This window comes from Labrus bergylta, chromosome 7 (genome assembly GCF_963930695.1).
Source record: "Labrus bergylta chromosome 7, fLabBer1.1, whole genome shotgun sequence".
Classification (NCBI taxonomy): Eukaryota; Metazoa; Chordata; class Actinopteri; order Labriformes; family Labridae; genus Labrus; species Labrus bergylta.
Window position 1 is genome coordinate 16,418,475 of NC_089201.1, and position 23,436 is coordinate 16,441,910.

Consider the following 23,436-nt stretch of genomic DNA (forward strand, 5'->3'; position numbering starts at 1 on the left):
GAATGTGTGTGTGTTTATAGATGAGGAGTCGGCGCGGGCCAATGTCAGCACTACGGCAGGGCTGTAATCAGGCCCACCGCAGAACATGTGCCTGGGCAGTGCCATGCTCACCGCAGGAAGCAACCGCCTAACAAAGGACTAAAGAAAAGAGAGGAAAGAGAGAGACAGAGGAGAGATAGAGAAAAAAAGGAAGAAGAGTGGATGGAAAACTTGTCCTGAGACTAGAATAAGGCACTGAGAAGTCTTTCTTTTACGCCCCTGGTGCTAAACAAGAGCCTGGGAAAGCACTCATCGCTCATGATGATGCACTCAGATGTCTGGAAGTCAAAGTTTGGTGCTGCAGGTTAGCAGAGATCACATTATAAGTTCTCAAAATGATCCCAAACGTGCAGCTTTTCCATGTTGTGTTTAGATAATCTGCAGGATATTAGACGAGAACAATTTCCAAAAAAAATTCAAACTGGTTAGAAATGTCAGAAAGCTCTTGCTGAATGGGAGGAGACTGGATGGAAAACCAATGTGCAGCAGAGTTTGGAAACTGCACGAGGACGGCATCAATAGAGGCGGACTGATCCAAAATGCAGATTAACAGCAGACCCGGGTCAAAATTTGCAAATCCTCCCTGCGGTTGGTCTACTTTTGGTCGACTTGAAAGTTCTTGTGGCAGACACAGTAAGGAGCTGTCTTTGCTTTGTTTAGGAGAGATTGAAATAGGTTTGGCATGTGCGCCTGCTGGTTTGATTCTGGACCACTGCCTTCTGGAGCAGCATTACAGGACTCGTTCTGTCTCCTGTTGCATTGTGCTCCCCTCAACGCTTTTGTCTTTTTCTTCTGATTACCTGGTTAAACAAAATATCAGCGGTTCAGTAGCCGTGGTGCTGAGGAATTCACAGTAAAGAATAAAGCACAGTATTCAGTAATCCAACTTTTATCCTGCACTGCTCACTCTGAAAGGCTTGGAGAACATAAAACCCACCTATCACACGCCTGGCATTATAATTACTATATAACACAGGTCTGAATTGGAGCTAAAGAAGCGAGTGGCACTTCACTTCGAAGCAGAGAATGTAACTCCAACCAAGGACTTCATGAATTAAACAAAACAAAGGCCATGCACAGGGGCACAGATGAATTTAAACCAGAAGAAGACTGACGACTAATTAAAAATACAGGATAAAACCAGGTAGCTAAAAGGAGGCTGATATTCAATTCAAAACAGTGACTCTGCAGAAACAAATCACCTCTGTGCAGCTTCACTGTGTTTAACACGCTGATGCTTTCACTGGCTCTAAACACGCTGCTGAATGTATATTTCTACATTTAAGAGACACCCGACTCTGTTCGTTCTGCCTGGTCTCTCCTCTTCTTGGCGTTTGCATCTCTCCAACGTTTCTAAGGTAACGCTCCAAACACTTCTTCCCCCCCCTAAATCCACACCGTATTGAGCTCATTACCACAGTTACAACTCGCCAACCGCCAGCACGGCGTGCCTCCAGCTGACCCGCAACCGTTTACTGTCTCCTCCCGGACCAATCAAGTTTGGCAACCCTCTTCACCCGCTCCCGCCCCTTTCCTCTCTCTCCCCATTTCCTTCATCTTTCTTTTTTTTTTTTTTTTTTTTGCTCTCCAGACTTCTCCGTGCAGCGATAGAGCTGTCAATCAGCCCTCAGTTCTGTTTTAGTCCTTCTTTCTCCTTTTCACCATTCCTCCTATTCAGAGCCCTTAACACCCCACCACCACCAACAGCAGCCCACTGCCCGCCGAGGCTCCAGCTCCATACAAGCAGACCTTCAAGAGTGTGTCTGCAGGTGCCAGACTGAGCTTTGTCGTGTACATTATTATAAAGTATGTCATTCAGGCTTCAAATCCAGCCACATTACGTCGACCTTTAATCAAGACTTGGAGGCGTCGGATCCGTCAGTTTCACAGGCTCGCTTCCTACAAAGACCAAACTCAGCAGCAGAGCCAATATAAACGTCTATACAACTGTTTCCTGCCTCCTCGCCTCCTTCCAGACTCGCTCTGCTCCAACAACACAAACTGCAGCTCAATTCACCGGGGTTCAGACAAAAGACATGTCTCTGTAATGAGCTGCATTCAAGAGATCTGGTCAGTTTCAAAACTGCAGAAAAGTTAAGAAAGAAAGACAAAAATGTAAGTCTGAGAGGATTGTCTATGCTCAAGTAAAAATACTAACATACCAACAAATATAAACAGTTAGGCTTCTTCTAAATAGTGTGGTGAGGATAATAAGATTTTTGATGGCAGATTTACCGGTACTTTTGGAAGATTAAGTTTCAATCTCCTCTTTTTAAAGAGTGAAAGGCTGAGATTTATTGTGTCCTTATGTCTTGATTGTTCACTTTCCCTTTCCTTTCTCACTAATTTACAGACAAAAACATGTAATTCTTGTATTTTGTTTTATTTCTGCCAAAGAGTCTTAACTCGAAAAACCCACTTTTAAAGCTGCTGTGGAATCTGCACATTTTTCTGGAGCACATTTCAGCAAATCATCCTGAGCTGCTTTTTGTATTTTTACTTTCTATGCAAAATGAATCACCTCACATAAAGAGACCTTTACACTTTTAACACTTAATGGTTATGTTAAAATCCACAGATCCCTATCCTTTTGCATGCATGTTTTGAATCAGCTGTTGAGTGATAATAAGCACAGCCACAATCAGAGTGAGCATACAGATTGTCTTTAGTGCTCCTGTAGTTTTACCTGCACTCAGTCTGCCATCACCCACCATGCCCCAACCCCCCCCCCCCCCCCCCCCCCATCTGGAAACAGGAAAAGAAGTCCCTCTTGGTTTGAAGCTGTGTATTGTTTTTCTATCAGGTTTCATGTCAACTTTACCTGAGCAAACTCGTCATGTGTTTATGAAAACTTAGAATGCAGACTTTTACACTTCAACACTTTTAGATTCTAACAATTACAAGTTAAGATTAGGTTGATCTTTGTGTTGTTGTTTTTTTGCTCCAGTTTCTCTAAACTTCTTTCAGGGGGCTTCAGGAGTTCTGTTTGAATAAAAAAAAAAAGAGGTAGACATTGCACACATACATGCACACAGAGTCGTACACAGGGGCTATTTCAGTGAGCCTTGGCAGCCGCAGGCCAGCTGGAAGCAACGTAAGCGTAAGGTGATACTCAACAATGCCACTAACTGGCCAGGCCTCTCGTCTGTACACCAGCTATAATGACATTAACATGGCCAAGGCCAGTGCAGAGCCAGGACACACACACACACACACACAAACACACACACACACACACACACACACACACACACACACACACACACACACACACACACACACACACACACACACACACACACACACACAAAGAAGCCCAGGATCACTTTCAGCTCTAAGGGAAAACGTCTATGTTTTGTATGTCTGAAATGAACGCCACGGGACAAAAATACACAAACAGAGACCGCAATAATCACAAACACACACTCAGATGTCATCACACGTCTCCCTTTGAGTCGAATCAGCACGGGCAATAAATAGCTCAACATTCAATATTTCACCGAGATACCGTTTGCAGCAGTTGTCTCGTTCTCTCTGACAAAAATATTGCTGCGTTAACACAATGTCATAGAACAAAAAAAAAGACGGCCCGGGCAGAGGCTCAAAGAGTCTGAAGGGAAGATCTGAGTAACACATTTATTCTGCAAACAGAAAAACAACACACAAATCCAAGGTAAAGAGAAAGAGCTGCTCTCATTGCCTCCCGAGGTGGAGCGGCTGAGTCACACTCGTAGCATCCAGCAAGTTCCATCCATGAATTGTTTAAGACAGAGCGAAGCCTTTTGAGCGCTTTAGAAGAAGAAAAAATCACCCACACACACACAAAAAAACTTCTCCTTCTGAAGTAAAAAAATGAAAGCAGAGAGAAAGAGTCTTTGAGCTGCAGTTGTTAGGTAACGAATAACAAACTGACAACAAACACAGAGGCCTGCTGTCGTCCTCCAACCGGAAACAATTACTTTGAGACTTTCCAAATGAGCTTTTTATTAGGAGGCATGGAGCTATAAACCAAATTACTGCGTTGCTTTGGTTTTGTTCTTATAAAGTTGGAAAATATAGAGCTGGAGGAGCACAAAGGGCTCTCCCTGTGACTCGCTCACCTTAATCTTTTTTAGAGTTCTCAGTGTGCAAAAAGCTCCTCTAAGCTCAAAAACTTATTTGGTTTATTTTTACCAGACCTGTGGCAGACAACTCACATTACATTTTAATTAACAATTTATTAGTTTAGGCTGTTGTATAATTTATATTTATGAGTTTCTCAGTGTTTACGAGTATAATGACTTATAAAAAACTCCACTTGGGACTTCAGATGAGCACAGCAAAGATATTTTTTGCCAGATTTTTGGATGTTTTCCTCGTGAAGATGCAGCGCAAACAAGTCCAAAAGATTCAAAAACAGCATATCCTTGGAGTGCACCAATCATGACCTACTTGGGGGTTGGTGGGGTTCAAAGTCTCCACCCCTAAAATATTCATAAGTTCCTCTCCTCCTCCGCCTCCTCATCCTCACAAGCAGCATGGGATCAATTGGGCAGGAGAGGCGGTCTAATCCCGCTCCCTGTTTTACTGACTGGCTGATCACACTGATTGAAGATGTTTTGGAAATATGGATTTCCCTCCGGATATGAGATCCGGGTACAAAGGGTCTGTCTCCTCCAGCCCGTGGGGAGAGATGAGCACAGAGCAGGAGGGGGGGTCCCTACCCAGAGCAGGACCCTTTAATTGGGCTGAAACCCCGAGGCCGGGAACCCCCCTCCAGGGCAAGAGGAGAGCTGGACTCCATTATACACACACAGATACACACACACATATTAATGTTAACACCATCTCTTCTCCGAAGAAACACTCACTCTGTCCCAGTCCAGGCATGCACACACACACACACACACACACACACACACACCGACACACCGACACACCGACACACACACAGACACGCCAAAACAATCACTTGTCATTGGCCCAGCTGCTCGCTCTTCAAAGCCGTGGGCTTCTGGGTGGCCGTGCGGACGAGAGAAGAGGAGAGAAAAGTCCTGAAGAGCTGCAGGCCGGGCCAAATAACACCGAATATCATCCACGAGCACCCTGCAGACTCGTGCACGAGTTCAGCCCAAAGTGAAAACACTCGACTTAAAAGTACTGGAAAAATTCTAGGATAGGAACGAGGTGTTTGGACTGAAATGTGTGTGTGTGTGTGTGTGTGTGTGTGTGTGTGTGTGTGTGTTTGTGTGTGTGCATGGAGAAGAAAATTGTGTTTTTTATTGTGTTTTCACATCTTTTACAGAAGGAGAAGTATGAATATTAAAATGTCAAAATATAAAATAAAAGACTTAATTCAAAATTTGGAAATAATCTCAGGACCAAAGAGAGCGAATCAGAAGTCTGACTCGTGTTTTTGTATGGTTGTAAATTGAGTCAGATTTTTTTTTTTTTAAGTTTTTGAATAATATTTTTGCAACTGTATGTTTTGTATGTTTATGTTTAGGTGTATATGATTTTCAGTGTTGTTATGAATTTTCAATTTATTAAGAACTAACAATCTCCTTAAAGATTAAAAAAAAAAATGGAAGCCACAAAATCTTAAAGTCGAGAAGTGCAAAAATCTTCTCTGCAGCTTGAGTGAGCCTTTGTAAAGTTGTCAAATGTGATTCAAAGCAGAGAATGATTGTGACTAACAGATCCACAAGCATCAAAAGTCCCTCCTCTTTAAAAAAGCGTCTCATTACTTTCATTGAGGAGTTATAACCTCGTCGGAGTGAACCTACTTTTGTTTTATTTCGACACAGCGTTGAGCGCATTCATCCTGAATATGCATCTCTACAAAGATGACCACATTTTTTTTCATGAGCGTAACATATTTATCTATCAAGAAGAAATTCATTAAAGCTGACAAAAGTGTACTGAAAAAGAAGCAGAAAAAGCCTCGTTGTACCTCCTGTAAAAGTACAGTTGATGTGTGTCACATGCACTGTGCAGTATGTGCATCCTGGTCTCGGTGGAGCTTGTGTGTGTGTGTGTGTGTTTCACCGTTTCAATCAGAATTCTTTCTCCACATGAAAGAAAATGCCTTTGAAAACTGCATTTAGCCCATGTGATTCTTATCAGTGAGACATGCCTGTGTGTCCTCTGATGTGCAGCTACATGTGATCTGTCCATGTGTCTCTCTGTCTCTGACCTTGTTGCCGTTGTTGAGGCTCATGCTGCTCAGTGCCGTCAGTTTGGCCTCCAAACTCTGGTGCCCCGGCTGCTGCTGCTGCTGCTGCTGCTGGTGGTGGTGGTGGTGGAGCTGCTCCCTCTGGATCTGCTCCCTCATGCTCCTCGCCTCCTGGATGGCCTTCATCACAGCGTCCTGATCCCCGAACAGCGCCGTGGAGTTGAGGCTGGACAGGATGTCTGCGAGGAGGAGGAGAGAGGGAAAACTGTCAGTTACTTTGACTGGCAGGAAAAGAGTGTTTGAGAGGCTTTTCCTTTAAGGATAAAAAGAAACATCAAACCCTGGGTGTAACATTTGGGAGTTGGGATGTCACTGCCTATGATCTAAGGTGACTGAGCGTTCGCTGTGAGGGCCCTCAGACTCTTGCAGACCCTACAAGACGAGATCCTGCCTGATGGATCTGTGTCACATTCTGGATAACTGCTCAAAACTTGCTTTACATGGATTTTTTTCAAACAAAGCCTCTTTCTCTCATTTAATAATTTGAAAATGCCTCCTAATTTTGCAGCATATTGCTTGTTAATGTGGATCCCTTTTCTCATTCTAAAACTGAGAGTTAAGGTTTGCAGGACTTTAGAAAAGTTCCTTCCTTACTTCATTATCAATTTGACTTTTTTTTTTGTTTTTAGAATAGGAAAGAAAACATTGTGTACTTTACTTTTGCATGCAAAGGCAGAAATGTGTCCACACAGAGGTAAGACATTTAAACAAATTGTCAAATGAAACACTATTAAAAACACACATACTGTACATCAAATGAACACAAAGTTTTACAACATTTACAAAACCAGTACTGAAAACTGGTTCTTGAGACCTGAACCATCAGCACTAACAAGTCCAAGAAGTCCTCTTTGGCACCCTTAATGTCGACTGTTTTCCTTTGTAACTGGTTTTAAGATAACAGAAAGTTTTGAGTCTGATGCTTTGAAAACAAAGAGAAAAGAAAGTGTTGATCTTAATAATCTGTAAAGGCCAAACACATTTAAACATCTGTTTGTAAAATTGCTTTTTTTTTTCACAGTTTGGTATCAAAGCTAAATGCTGCCAAAGTTGTTTTCCAGTCCACTTGTACCCAAACTTGACAAAACCTCCGCCCACTTGTTTACACGCTGTGCTTCACACTTCTGAGGCTGATGCACACTTGAAGAATGAGAAGAAAAAAAAGAAATAAAAGGATGCAAAGTTTCCATTGCCCTCTTTGGTTTAATTAGCAGACGGGTAGGAAGCCCTGTATGCTTGGGTGGCCGTTAACATGGGCAAAAAATAACACAACGACGCGTCCTCAAAGCCACTCCAGAGGAGCTGGTGAAATTGTTTTCTGGGGGGATATAATGAGAGGCTTTAGATTGGCCTTAATAACAGATAGCAGAGGTAGGGGCATAAAAGGTCTAGCGCGGGCAGACAATGATGTGAGGAAGCTCTTAAAAACCAAATAACGTGTGCTGGGTTTCACTGCTTCCGCTGCCGGGGTTTTCATTGGGGCTAAATACAGGGTTTTGGACTCCTGTAAAACACAAACACACACACACACGCACACACAAAGCAAACACACACAGGTCTGCTGGTGGGGTTGAGGTGTCTGCAGTCTATCAGGCGCATGCGACGCCGCTCGGGTTTGTCTGTGTGTGGCAGGGAGGAGGGAGGTGTTTGGGTGGGTGATGTTTTTGTTTTTCCGGTGGAGGGGAAGGCATGGCTCTACACTTGGAGGGAGGAAGTCTTTGCAGAGCATTGATGTACAGTACAGAAGCGAACAATACACCGGTGTATGAGTGCGTTTGGTTGTGTGAGAGAGAACATGGATATCGCCATGTGCGTCATACCTTTCCCTCATAATTTGTTTCTGGCATGGTAAAGCAGCGTTTATACCCAGTGATTCTTTTTGGACATGTCAGCGAAGCCCATGCTAATGCACTTCTGTTAGTACAGTGCTAATCCATTCTCTTTACCCAACGGTGAAGGAAACACTGATGTTAAAGGCTATGTATAGTCATGTTTCCAACTTTCCTCAGGGACTCAGTACTTCTGGTGGAACTTGTTGTGTTTCCACTTTGGGAACACGGATCTAAATAAAGTCCAAGGGTTTTATTTTAACCCCAAACAGGTCTCTGCTCTGGGGTTACACTTTCCTAAAGTGCAGCAACTTTGGGGTAGCTTTGTTGGGTTAAATCACAGGATTATGGTCAGTTTTAACACTACCTCTGCCACTTTGACTGTTTCTCTTGTTGTATATTTAACCTTGTGTTTCTATTCCTGATTTTCACCTCTTATGAAGCATCATGGTCTTTGAGCGACAACATTTTCTTTTACTGGGCAGAGGCGCTGCTTGTCAATAGGCAAGGCAGGCAACTGCTCACTCCCAGGTGGCTGTTGCTCGGTCCATCTTAATATACAGTCCATGATTCCCACCAACCAACAAAGGTTTGTGTGGAGTTGATAAACTTGTCAGCTAACGTTGGAAAAAAATCTTCTAAATGCTGCTGGTGCTCATCCAGTCAGAAATGATCAGCACTGCATCACGTCTTCACGCCCTAGCATGGACCACTTCAGGGGTAAATTCGACCCTGGTTCCCTTTTATAGAAAAACACTGAATACCTCCTTTAACCCGTACTCCCTTGTGAAAGATCCTGCAGTGGGGTCTTAGTTTTATTCCACTGAAATGAATCTCCAGTTCTATGGGTACTTTTGGTTGAAACAAGACTTACTGCGTGTGTTTGTAACCTACCAAGGGAGGTGTTCCTGCCCATGCCGGGGATGGGGCTCGGGATGCGGCCCTTGCCCATGCCTGAAGGACTGGTCTTGTTTCCGGAGAACAGACCGTGTGTCGGGGACGTCGGGGAGCGACGAAGAGAGTCAGCTGTCTTGGGTCTGGCTGAGAGGTTCAACGGCTGTGTGGATCCCTCCTCCTGTTAGTTTAAGACAGTAGGAACAGTGTTTAATGAATCCAGGATCTGTATTAACATGGATCACTTTCAAAACTGTTTTTACTAAGGACAGAAAAAAGTATTACATATGTGTTAAAAAACCCCAGTCATGCAGAATATTTCCACTCTCCTTTGTTCATCTGCAGGTAAACTGAGAGCACTAAGAAAACATTTCTACACCAATATGATTGTTGCTAAAAGTCGAACTCTCAGAGAAGCTTTAGAGAGTAAATACACTTTTTCAATACCATGAGTTTTAAAACGATACAATCTGTGTTTTTAGCGATCAATAGTATCAAAAAGTTCTAAAGCTTTTAAATAAACTTCAGGGGACGCCGATGGCCAAGTGGTTAGTTTGCGCGCCCCATGTACAGAGGTGGGCAGCCCGGGTTTGAATCCGACCCGTGGCTTCTTTCCTGCTTCTTTCCTGCATGTCATTCCCTGCTCTCTCTCTCTCCCTGATGTCCGACGCTATCAACTGTCCTGTCTCTTCATTATTTCTAATAATTAAATAAAAGCACAATAATTCATTTTAATTAAAAAAAAAACTAAACCTAAAACCCTTCAGCCATATTTCTTTAAGAAAAGCTGTCGCAAGGCAGAGAGCGCTGTCTAAATTCCTGCAAAAATTGAATTGTTGCCAACGTATTTGTGCAATTTAGACAGTGTGCAAGAGTTTGCTTGCCATTTTTCAGCACTAAAAAACAGGTTATTAACCAATATTGGGTGCCTAGGACTTCTACTTCTGTTTCCATGAAACAGGTATCAACATAGTTCAAAAGTATCATGCACACGTCTCGGCATTACCATGTGTGTCTGCTGTGACAATGGGTCTTCAATGGAAGTGTGATTGAACACACTGGCAGATTTAAATGACGTCCAATGTTTTCCTTTAGGTGCTATTTCATTCCGACTGATCAATCAGCCCTGCCAGCTGACCTCCGTGAACTTGAAGGGGGAAAAGCTGCAGGGTACTTTTTTCATCGACACAATGGCACCTTTGTTTGTGTGACTCCTTAATTTCTAATTAAAAGTTTATGATACACTCAATTCAAGGCAAGACGGATTTATTTATAGAGAACCATTCAGAGAAAATCTAAAGGCTTTATACAGTTAAGATTATATTCAAATACAAGCCCAAACAACCATCGATTAGACCAACTTTAAATAAGTTTGTGCAAACACTTTCCCCTCTTAGGCCCAAGTCTTCTCCTAACACAAAGTTTTCTAAACGCCTTTTTCAGCCAGTTGTCAGCTGCATCCACGTGTTGGTGTAGGGTCTAAAACCCTGTAGGTAATTTCCGATTCACTTCTTAATGAGCCTTGAACTCTACACGTTATATTTTATGGGGCTTTAAAGAGAATCCAACGACTAGGTAATTTAGTTATGATGATAACTCCTGCACGTGGAGTCGCTTGATGAACTTCAGGAGGAAAAAAAAGTTTAGGATGTGCAGGGGGAAAAAGGTGGCTCAGTCTGCGGGTGGCATGCCAAAGCAGGGCCGGGTAGTCTGGGGTGGGGAGTGTGTGGGGGTACGCAGTGGTTTTGGATGGTGCAGCACTACTGTTTGAGTGCGGTGAGCTCTGACGCCGGTCTATTGTGACGCCCGCCTGCTGCAGCTGTGCCCCACACACACACACACACACACACACACACACACACACACACACACACACACACACACACACACATCTACACCCACACATGGCTTCCATTACTGCCTCGTCGTCGAGTAAAGATGAGGCGTACGCTCTCTCCAGTGAAGTAGTCTGGGCTCCTGCCAAACAGCAGCCAGCGCCAGTGTCAGTTCATGTGTGTGTGTGTGTGTTTTTGTGACTTTTAAATAAGCTGTTTCTAATCGACTCTTTGCCGTCAAGCACAAATCGTTGTTTCACCAAATTTCCAGCCTCTCACTTTTACTCAGCTGATCATCATCATCATTACTATCCTTGTGTTTTCCTTTCATAAATAAACTGAACTCACCCTCCTTGTCTTCTTGTGTTGTCTGTTTGTGTATTCACCATAGAGATTTTTACATTAATAAACTGCCATGTGATTCCTTGTTGCTTGTTTCTTGAAATTATTTCTGCCTCTTGCTTAAAGTTAAATCAGCCATGAATCACAAAGTCACCAAGATAATAAAATTCTGTCAAATTGCTTTTAAAAAAATAAAAACATTCAACAGAAAAGATTTTGTAACATTTACAACTTTGGACTCACCTTAATGTGAGTGACAGGACTGGACGCTCGCTTCTCGCTCTTCAGAGCCGAGGGGGAGAGAGGCCCGGAGGAGTTTGGAGCCTGCGGGAGGGGAGTCATCTTGGCTCCCGGTGAGATCTGCATGCTCGCCAGCTGGGCGGCATACAGCTGCTGCAGAGAGAGAAGAAACCAGAAAAAAAAAAAAAAAACGACGGGCTATTAACATCGCTCGCCAGCAGCTAGTCAGTGGCTTTCCTCTTTCATTCTCTCTCCTCTCTTCTGCTTTTTCCCTTCACACACACACACACACGCACACACACACACACACACACACACACACACACACACACACACACACACACACACACACACACACACACACACACACACACACACACACACACACACACACACACACACACACACACACACACACACACACACACACACACACACACACACACACACCTTGAGCCTGTCATATGTTTGATTTTTTTTTTTGGCCGTATCCTCCCCCTGGTCCTGCTCGCAACTTCTGAAGTTTGATGGGAGTGTTTTTGAGCCAAATATTGTGCAAAAAAATGTGCATGCACCCGAACCAAACCTTCATTTGATAGAGACAGGAGTGTCCCGAACAAATGGGAAATTTGTTCCAGCTAAACATTTTTTTTTCCAATTATGTACAATCCATCTCTGACACTTATTCTTTCAACAGATGCTCGGAGCAGCTTGTGCATCAATTTGAATCAGGAAATAAATCCAGACAATGGTTTAAAGACACTTTTGAATGCTTTGAGGTTCAGTATTGACGATCTATAGAACCTGATATTCATGACATGGTTCTGCAAATAAAGACTTTTTAGACAATGCTCTGCTCAGTATATTGTTGATGAAAAAAATGCTGGTGAAAGAAAAAGAAAGGACCACAATGAAAGTGAAGCCAATCAGAAAAAAGCCCTGCAGTTCCTCAAGTGTCCACTTGAGGGTGGCTCCACAAGCGAAGGAGTCCCTATTAGGTCCTGTATTAAAATGCCAATTTTACAGCAGAAATAACCATATTTACATCCTTGTAAAGAAAAAGCTTTTGGTATGAATAGCTTGTTTTTTTATTGGTACACACTGTACAGGGGTTACATTTTTCATAACTTATTTTACATAGTAAGCCTAAGAGTTATTCATAAATTTGCATCATTTGGGAATTGACTGACGCATTGTTTATGTAAATGCTTTTCTTTATTTTACAGCTTTTAACTGTTTTCTAATTGTTTGTATCTCTTTTTAATTATCTTATCTTGTTTTATTGTGTGACCTTTTTATTGCTTTTTTTGTCGTTTTATTCTATTTATTTTAATTGTTACATATTCCTACATTTGGACCCACTGGTCTACATTTATGTGGCTGGTTTCCAGTGATGCTTGGGTTCTTGTCATGTTTTGATAATTATGCTGGTATCATTTTTGTGTGGCTTCTCTTGCTGTTAACATGTTTTGTTGTTGTTGTTTAGGTTCAGTTGCGTTTGGGTTCTTATGCTTGATTCTTGTTCATGTGTGCGTCTGCAAAAAGCACTTTAACCCTTGCATTTGAAGGTGATACCAAAAAAAGGAATGACAATTATTACTGTAGCGGTTTGACCAGCCTCAACTCCACCTCTTTGCATGTTTCTGGATTCATCCAAAGGTAGGTTGAGATAGCATTTCAGATAGGTACCGCCAGTAGTGTAGTGGCGTCTAAAGAAGTGGGTATTATGCTGTCTTCATTTTTCCAACAAATATTTTTTAAGTGACCCGTCAAGCAAATAATAAACGGCCTCTTTTATAAACAGAGACATGTAAGACTACTCTGGCATATTAGCCAGTCAGAGACAGTGTAGGGAGTGTCATCCCTTCACCGTTCTAGGAAAAAAATTGCAGCGTACTACTGAATATTGTCAATGAATTATTGGAGTGATTCAAAGAGGATTTGGAAGTGGGTACACCCCGTATATACCTGTGTATACTCTGCACTACACCACTGGCAACCACCATCTTTGGGCTTCATAGCGTCCCTTCAGAAACCAAAGGATGGTCTTACAGAGTCCATGTTTTATACAGTGTGAAATACATAAAGTGGCTGTTTTTTTTAAGTCATTCCAAGCAGAGCTGTGATGATAGTAGTCAAAGCAATCGATTAAAAGCTAGGAGAGCAAACAAAAGGTTATGAGTCTCAAAAACACTTGAGACCAATCTTGTCATATTTGGTTTGTCCTTGCTTTGAGAGTGGGCAATTGAGTTTCTTCACTGACTTCCATCCCAAAGACAATGGTGGATAATCATGTTGAAGTAGGGTTAGTCATGCTGCTGATGAGTCAATTTAAAAACACTTGAAAACAGAGAAAAAATAATAGAACACTTAAAAAAAGCCTTGGAAAATATCAGCCGTCTGCCTTCAGCGTTGGACGAAAAACATTAAATGTAGCAGAGAAAAAAAAAAACACAGTACTGATTTTCCGTCCAACAAAAATCAAAGAGTCAAATACTCGGCCCACAGTCCAGGGTCTTCTAAATCAAAGCTAGCTGGCCAGACAAACCGCTGCCTGTAACCACTGTCAACCCCTGTCTAAATGCATCGGAGTGTGAGTGCCGGAGTATCAAAGAGCCTGTCCTCAGGAAAACCACCCAGACGTGGCTGGCTTTCGCTTAGACTCCCTCCTCTCTGTCTTTCTTTTCTGCTTTCTTGCTTTCCTCTCGTTCCTCTCACCTCATCTATACTCTCCCCCTCCTTCTATGTCTATGTCTTCGTTTTGTCCTCCTCCCTTTTGATCTCTCTGACTCTCTCTCTCTCTTTAGTTTTGTTCCAAAATAACTCTTCATATCATCCCCACCTTCTCCATCTCTCTCTCTCTCTCTCTGTTTTTATTCTCTGCTCCCTCGGCCTAAACGGCCCCCAGTGTTGTGAGATCTGATTTCCCTGTAGTCAAAACTGCAAAGCCTCCTGGGAGCAGAGATCCAAAAGCAAAGAGAAAGAGAGAGAGAGAGTGTTGCCCTTCAGACACACGAGACCACCGTCGCTTTGCCGTCGAAGCTCCAGGCTCAGCGGTTGGGGCCATGGAGAGAAATTGGCTGGCCCTCTTTCCACTTCTCTCGGAGCGATATTAAACACAAACAGAAGGGGCCTCGCTGCTGAAACAAAGCCCTGATGTCACGCCGCTTATTTTCCTTGGAAGGCACCGTGAGTGCTCGGGCCAACCCCTGGTGATATGAGATCCCCGTAAGAATGTGCCTTGAATGGCTGCTGGTGAGGCCTCTCGCGTCAATCAAGCCGACCGCAGAGTTACTTCTGGTGATGCCTGATATTCTTACAGCACTGAGGGGAGCAGACACATGAGTCTTTGAGGTAAAACACACAGTTAGGGTCTCACACCCGCGCCTGCCTGTGTGCAAACCCACCATCTGCTATTGTGCTGTTAGCAGCGATTCCATCAGCAAAAAGAAAAGAGAAATGTTGAACAAACAAAAGGCTGAGAATGAGAGCTTTTACCTGATTTTCTTAAAGACACTCGGAGATTGATTGGTGACTGGGGAGGCCAATGTGCAGCGTAAACAACACCAACTACAGCCTGTGCCATTCAGTCGACCCCCCAAGGGAAAACAATGCCGCAATTTCCGAAATTACAAATTGACAAAGGGGGCCTTGGACTACTCTGCAGTCGTCCGACTATCTGACAGTGCTTGTGAGCTTAAGTGCTAACTGGACTAAAACCAAACGATTAGTCCGTCATTTTTTCCCCTCCGAGCAGGTTTTTTAAGTCTTGGCCTACGATGGCATAATCCTTTGAATCATATTTATGCATAAGTTTACTTTAATTTCCCGTCTCTATAAAAGTTAGAAAATCACTTTAAAAGGAATATGTTATGTATTGGATGACTTGAGTGTATTGTTACATCCCTGATGACTGGCCTGTCCCATTAGGACTGAGTGGTGAATCCCTCTTTTAGTGTTGAGCTGCTATCGATCTCAAGAGTACACGAAACAAATGAGGGTTTGTCTTTTTCAGCAGGTTTCCGAGGGGAGGAAGAAAGGAGGAGGAGGAGGAGGAGGAAATGTATGGACTGCCACACAGAGCACCGAGGCTAAATATTGCACCTGGAGGCTAAGCTGTGCCCGAAACACTGAATGAGATCCACAGAGAGAGAACAGCCACATAAAGACAACCATTATCTCACTTCCAGTTTTCTTTCACAGAACAGATGCTTCATTTTTTTTTATTTTTTTTTAGTCGAGGCATCTGATTGCCTTCCAATCATTGTCCTTGTTTTAAGACAAAGGAATCCATTCTGGCCTGATTACTGTATGTTGGCAACGGGGGAGAAATGATTGCTCCGGGGCACCAAAGTTTGTTCTAATGCACCGTCTCCATGCCTCAGACACACTAACAGAAGAAGTCCAAAACATAGAGACACACAGCGAGAATCTGTCTTATGATTTCAAGAAGAATGTCGGCCAAGCAACTGTATTTCACTCACATTAGCCGTGACAAAGGGGGGCTTTCTTCAGTAGGAGTCCACTGTTTGTGAAGGGGTCTGGAAACAATTGGGATGATCAGGTTCCCACGCTGATTGGTTACAATCGGTCAAAGCTATAGCCAAATATTTCTGACATCCTGCAGCTGATTTGATAGGTTTATTTAATTGATTAAGGCAGAAATGTACGAACATTAGGCTACTGATAGCTCTTGTAACTTTCTGAACTTTTACCGTCTCTTTAATGAACTTCTTCTAGGTTTACTTTTCCAAAGCATGAGATTATGCCGTCTCCATTTGCCAGATTACGCCTGCTTGACCATCAGTGCCAGCCAGCTGTCTGAATGCATGCTACAGACAGAAACATCTGGAAGAGTCTGGCTACAACATCTGTCCATCCAGCAGCAACACAGATCTGGCATTGAAAGGATTGGATGCCAGCTGGTGTGTTCTTGAAGACAACATGCAGTGAAGGAGAAAGCAGCTTGCGTAGAACTAACATGCTGTGCCTAAGTGTTAACACTAATGGACAGTTTGACCATTGTATGAAGAAGCATAGCTGAGACTAAAACAATTGATAACGGACAAGATGTCAGTGTGTGCACTGGACCAACGTCTGTACAGCAGTTACCCCTTTGAATCGCGACAGAGTGACCCACCAAGAGGCCGAGTCGTCTGCTAAACAGGCAGCAACGTTCAACACACTGTATGTGTTATATAAGATGATTGAAGACCCATTAATGCATGCAACTGCATAACTTACATTTACCTCATGCTATAATGCACATTCCATAATGCACACACTGTAAGAGCTTGTCTGATACGCTCTCATTTTTAATAGCTGCCACACTTCATTCTGGCTCATTTCATACATCACCAATGTGACAACCAACAAACAGCTCAGAGTCAACGGGTCAAAAGGCTGCAGACAGTTTTTCATGCATAATAAAAAAAAAGCCACATGTCAAAGAGTCACAAAGAGTGAGCTGAAGTTTGTCTGCAAAGCTCTGGGTTAATAAACGCACATCACACTCACATGGATTGTGAGAAAACTGAAATTCCATACATTCATTGTCCCTCACCTCCCAAAGGCAGAGCCCATAAGAGAAGCAGAGCCAGAGCTGAGACAGAGAGAGAGAGCCACTGTGGCACTATAGCGTAACCGCCATGGCTACATGCAGGCCAGAGGGCTTAAGATAGTGCGGGAGGAAGAGTTTCCTGCAGAAACATCGAAGCTGAAATAAAGACCCCTGCTCACACCAGGAGAAACTCTCACTACACCACCGCACGCCAAGTCTTTGCAATGAGTTAGGCTGTTGTTAAGACAAATATGCAGAGTGCAATGCATCATACTTCATCTTCACCACAGTATGCAACCAGTGTCTGAAAAACCTTACAACGTTGTAACAACGTGATCATAGCTAGTGGAAAAAAAAGAAGATAGAATGAAAAAGGAATAACTAATGTCTACCAAAGAGGAAAAAGTGTATTCTGCTGTCAAGTTGTCAAGCTCTCTGACACACAAACAGGAAGCTGAAACACAGAGAAAAGAGATGCGACGTATATGCTAAAAGTCCACACAGGTCATGATGCAGGGGTGAAGGTAAAGCGCTGTTCACTCAAAGAGGCTGCACCACAGCAACATCACAAAGTAAGCATTTATTGAAGAGCAGAACACTTAACAGGTGTTTCTATTATCACCCATATCCTGGATCACTATTTTGTTTCGCACAGTAGCAGCAGAGCACAAAGAGATCCACTGTCTGAGATGAAGATATATAACTAAACAAAATAAACTCATAAATCTCGTCATGATTGCTTTTGGCGCGCGCATTGTTGTCAAAACAATGTCCAAACATGTGCTGAAAGCCAGCGCCTCCGTCTCACAAAAAATTCCTCAGATAGTCGCTCTTTTTTTCCCACTCTCATAAACACTTCCCCCGCGCTGCCTCTCTGTCTTCCTCCCTCTCCCGGGCTCCTGCTCGATTTGAGACAACGGCGTGATGAGACGCTTCCTCTTTCATTCAGGTTCCTCTCCGCCTCTCATTCTCCCCGTCTCAGGCAGTGTTCAGATGTGAATGAGTTTGCGTCTCCGACATCATTCATCCTCTTACCTCTCTCACACAAGAGGAGGGGAGAGAGGTAAGAGACTCTTTTGATCATTTCAAAGCCAGGAGTGGAGACGGGCTGCGCCGCCGCTCGGCTCCCCTCAGCCAGCGCCGCACGGTACTTTGCAAAGTCAATAGCTGCTAATGAGGGCCTCCATCAGTAAAACCACAATGCAAATTGAATAAACTGAGATAAGGATTCTTGCAACATCCAAAAGCCATGCTATGCTAATGACTTGACGTGATGAAGCAACATTGTTTGCAGTGAAAAACGCTTTTGAGGGCTTTTGTTCTGTGCTCTGAGAGAAGGTAGAGCAGGAGGGGCAACCGGGTTCCTGTTGTGAAATCCCAAACGAGCAGTGATTTCATTTTCCTCCTCTTTATGTCTGTTTTTGTTTCAGTTGTTTGTTTTTTTTTCTTTCTCAATGCAAATATGCTCTATGATAACCATTATGGGTATAAGTGCTATTCTCAAACCACAGGTGTCAAGCAGTAATAAAATATTTGATGAATTGCGCGGGCCAGGTGTTGTGCTGGTGGGGCGGAATTCCTCTGTGATTCTTCATAACAGCTTTTGTCTGATGCAGCTGACAGGCAGCAGATAAGCAGGTTAGCATGTTAGCAGGTTAGTGTCGGCCTATAGAGCTGCGTCTTCATCCAATGTGTCGTGCTGTTTTATTAAAAAGACTTAACTCCATTTAAAGTCATCAGGAAGTGAGCCTGTGATCTGAGCCGGCTAATGTATGCTGGCCTGCCTCCAGCTTCAATGAGTGTTTCCCGCTCCTTTAAACCTTGGAGTCTTTTCTTACAGAGGTTTTCACGAGCATTTGTGTTCATTTACTGCAACATGGAGCAGCTGAGAATCTAGATTATCAGACAAGAGAACAAAAGTAAAAAAAAAAAAAAAAAGAAGGAAGAAATTGACAAATTAGCTTTTTATCTATCTATCTGTCTAACCCCATTTGACTGTATAAAACATGGACGTAGTTTCAGTGACTTCGCTCATTGGTTTCTGAAGGTGCTATGCTAGCTGCTCAACGATGGTGGTCTCCAAATAATAGCAGAAACAACGGCCTTGCATATTTCCTGCTGTGTCCAGATATCTGCCTGACTGCACGCGGAAATGTTAGCAGGAATAATTCTTTGTAAAGTTGAGCTGATAAAAATCAGCCGTTTGGGTTTACCCAGTTCACCCTGAAATCTTCTGGATCTTTTCAGGAGTTTTTTATATACATGTTAAAACAACAAGAGAGACACCTTTTACTTTGTTTTTTTTTTAGTTTTACTTTCTATTTCAGTGAAGACATTAAATTAGTCATCCCTCCAGAGTCCTTTTAAACACAAGGACATCTGCACTTCTACTCGAGTTAACGATGTTTGTACTCTTTTCCTCGTCTGTGAATCCTGATGGCATTCCTCTCTTTGATTTTCTTTTGCTGAAGTTAGACCCTCTGTCATAGCGACTCTCACCTCTGATGTAAAATATTTGCTAACTTCTTTTTAAGCTTGACGGTATTTTCTTTCCTCAGGTCAACTCTATGGCACATTCAAGTAGGTTTCATCATGGCCTTGGCCTCGAGAGCTCATATGCACATTATAAAAGGTGTCATGTACTGTGTATAGTCTAAATCTGTATTGTGGATTTTGCGGTCAGCATTGGATAGGCAGCATTAAAAGACTTTTATTTCATTGAAATCTTGGAGGTTTTTTTCCGACCACTTGAACTCAGGGCGAGCTTATAAAGAAGTAGGAGTTTCTTTGAGTTTGCCAATGCTCCTTATCTCGACTGTCTTTTCTATCGAGCTCCTCGCTGATCTACAGTTGTGCTGGGTTCTGGCCTGCTGGTTACACCCTGACGATTAGATGTGTATGTACTTTTTCAGTGTACATTACCATAACTTATCTTTATCGCCATGACAGTTTTGGTTATTATGCTTCTGCTGTGTTTATTAAGACCAGCATCACTCCAGCGATCCTCATAGATATCAAATAGAGGCTTTTCTTTTGGGAGCTTTGCTGGATTGTCACAATTATACAATTTATTTTTTCACAACATTAAGAAATAATATTACCAAGATTTTTAAGTTTTTCATCCAAAGGGTTAAACAATTATTGTTAAGAAAGTACGGCTGTCCAATTCCATAAATGCTAAATGGACTTGAGCTTGCATATTGCTTTTCTAGTCTTCTGACTACTCAGAGTGCTTTTACACCGCAGGTCACACCTACACATTCACACACTGATGGCAGAGGCTGCTATGTAAAGAGTCCATCAGGACTAACTAATCACATTCATACACGTTCATACGCCGCTGATGAAGCAGCAGGAGCAACTTGGGGTTAAGTGTCTTGCCCAAGGACACAGCGGACATATGACTGTAAATGTAAAAGCTTAAGTACTTCCCGACTGAAAGTAAACTTAAAACATGGAGATCATATTTTGTTTTTAAGCATCTGCTCTCAAAAAGTATCGAACATTTTGACAGCCTTATTAGGAATGAGTCAGACCTGAGAAAAATTAGGACATTTTGGATTTATCTTTTCCTGTGTTCAAAGGTTGTTTGTTTGAGTTTAGAAGTGATTCCAGGTGAAACAGCAGAATGTCCACACATGCAAACCAACCTCCACACCTTTGCTTTTCATCACGTCATTGTCTTGTTTTCTGTTTGTCTTCACCGATTATTTTCTTGTTGGAAATCATTACTCATCCCTTTGTACAGTTTCATTTTTAAAGGTTGGCTCACATGGATTACCATATGTGTTTTCTGACTCATTTAGCGGCAGCCATGCAGTTTGTTAGCACAGTGCGGGGAGTTTTCAGGAGACCAGGTGTGCTTTCAAACGTACCTGTAGTTGTAACGGGCTGAGTCCAGATGCTGCTGCAGCTGCCATTGTCGATGGAATGAACTGCATGGGGTAATTCTCACCTGTAGAAAAACCAAAACAACACATATTGTATAATGAGGATGAGGGTGGAGGGGGGGGGGGGGGGGGTTACTGCACAAGAACTAACCTGCTCTTAACTTTCAGCAAGCCTCTGTCTGTCTCTCTTTGTCTCCTCTCTTTCTCTCATGTTTATATTTATGACAAACAAAGGGTCACAAGTGTTATGTTAATAACTTGTATTGTTGGTGCACATGGGTGCTTGAGTGCAGCGCTCCCTCATTGGGATGCACTCAGAAATTCATATATGAAAACGCTGAATAACCCCTACTGTTTGTCCCTAAAAGGCTTTCCATGTCTGCGCCTTTGTTGCAAACAGACCAAAGTCAGAGGAGAGTGTAGAATAATGGCTTTTTAACCCCTTTCTTCTTGTGTGCTCCCCTCTCTGCAGCCTGGTGGGGGTGCATGCTCATGCAGCAGGACTAAACTGGGCTTATTCTGTTTGGAGTGCGGGGGGTCAGTGGTGAGTGGCGTCAGGCGAGCACCTGGAGGAATGCATGCAAGACAGGAATGTGTGAAGGAGCAGGTGGTGTCGCCAAGCCGGCAAAACGCAGGAAAGATGTGTACTTGAAGTTTGTTTGTTTGTGTGTCTTTGAAGTGTTTAGTTGTGAAAAATCCCTGTGGACGGTTCAAATGTTTGTGCATTTCTTTTAGTGCAATTTTCGAGGAATGCATGTGATTCCTCTGTCTGCATCGTCCCAAGCATTGTTGGGTCACTGCTTACAAGGAGAACATGCTTTAGAGTGTGTGTGTGTGTGTGCGTGTATATATGTATGTGAGTAAGAGTGTGAAATTCCATGTTGCAGATGTGCTGTGCAACCGACATGCTTTCAGCGCGCCGTAAAAGAGACATTCCAGTCCTCGCTGTGTCCAATGTATTGTTCCTGACGTGAACAAGCAAGGCTTGTAAATCTCTCCGCTCATTTCCAGAACATTCCTCACCTGACACACTTCATTAACATAGACTGGGATCCCTGTGTGTGTGTGTGTGTGTGTGTGTGTGTGTGTGTGTGTGTGTGTGTGTGTGTGTGTGTGTGTGTGCATGTGTGCATGAGTGTATGAGAGACTGTTTCTCTTTAGTTAACGATAGCTGTCAGAGCCGTAGAGCTTTTGTTGGAGGGTGGTGAATGTTTATCCAGAAAACATAGATTCCTTAACATCCTTTGGTGTCTTGTGCAGTTTATACAGTGTGTGTGTAATATGTTTGCATGCGTTTGCTTGTGTGTGTGTGTGTGTGTGTGTGTGTGTGTTTGTGTACCTGGCTTGTAAGACATGCCCGGTGGGAAGAGGAAACCTTGCTGTGCAGCGGCGGCGGCTGCCAGAGAGCGCTGGTCGTGAGGAAAAATTGGGATCATCAGAGGCTGCATGTGACCCTGAACCTGAGAGTGAGAGAGAGAGAGAGGGGGGGGGGGGGGGGGGAGAGGGGGGGGGGAGAGAGAGAGATGTTTAAAGTCCTTACATGAAACACTTGACAAGGTGACTAAAAACACCTCTAAAGACCATGTCTTTACACACATACATGATACACACACACTACAATCAGAGTGGAGAAATGAACGAGGGGGGAAATGAAAAAGAGTAAAATTCAAATCAAGAAAGAAAATTGAAGGCAGAACAGGAAAAAGTAAAAAGAGATTCTAAAAAAAGGAGATGGTCAAGATTCAGAAAAGTTGCAGACAAAATTGGTACCAACAGCTCATCAAGGTTAAAAATGAACAAACGTGAACCTCCCACAGTTCTGATCAGCAGGGCTGACGAGACCAAACAACAAATCAAGATCCTTGGGAGACGAGTGCTGAAACGTGAAACAAAATGCCTTTAAAACAACAGAGAGAAATAACTGCTGCTTTCATGTCGGCTTGAAAGACTCTTTTAAAAAAAAGTGTGGGCTCTGACTGAGGAGAGCAAATCAAAGATGAGCCTGTGGGAATCTATTAGCGCTGCTTGTACTTAAAACCACCGGACCGTCTTTCTTTCTCTCTCTCTCTCTCTCTCTCTCTTCCCTTCCATCTCTCCCTTTATCTCATCCCTTTCTTTTTTCACTTCTGTCTTGTAAAAATGTTTGTCTTTCCCCCCCTCATGTGTTCTCTCTTCTTGTCTTACGTTTCTCCTTTTATCTCTTTTCTTACTTTAAGTCCTGAACGTAATTTGGTAAGATTTAAAACTACTATAAAGGCGTATAAATGTTAATATAAACAAAGTATATTCTAGTGATGGAAAGGATTCTTTTTAAACCATTTAAAGGAGATCATCTATGAGTTGATTTGCATATAAATTACAAGCTTCAGTTTTACAGTTAACAATAAAATCTTTTTTAAATTTTCTTCCTCATCTATTCAAATATTTTATCTCCTTTTGTATTTTATTTTATTTTTCTCTGCTTCCCGTTTTATTTTTTCCTTCAATTAACTCAAATTTCTTAAACTTCTGAATAATTCCTGTTTCTTGCACTCTCGTCTTTTTTTTGTTTCTCGCTCTTTTGCTTCGTCTTGCCTCTTTTTTCTATCAGGTG

General features: G+C 42.8%; 1 protein-coding gene across 1 annotated transcript in view; it reads right to left on the reverse strand.

Moving 5' to 3' along the window:
- Positions 1-23,436, reverse strand: part of LOC109985962 (transcription factor SOX-6-like) — a 125,583-nt gene that overhangs the window by 10,900 nt on the left and 91,247 nt on the right. The window contains exons 8-13 of the mRNA XM_065956885.1: positions 22,183-22,303; positions 20,829-20,908; positions 11,397-11,546; positions 8,977-9,157; positions 6,215-6,432; positions 2,892-2,911 (exon numbers count right to left, since the gene is read on the reverse strand). Of these exons, the coding sequence (XP_065812957.1) occupies positions 2,892-2,911; positions 6,215-6,432; positions 8,977-9,157; positions 11,397-11,546; positions 20,829-20,908; positions 22,183-22,303 (770 nt within the window). The remainder of the gene's footprint in view (positions 1-2,891; positions 2,912-6,214; positions 6,433-8,976; positions 9,158-11,396; positions 11,547-20,828; positions 20,909-22,182; positions 22,304-23,436) is intronic.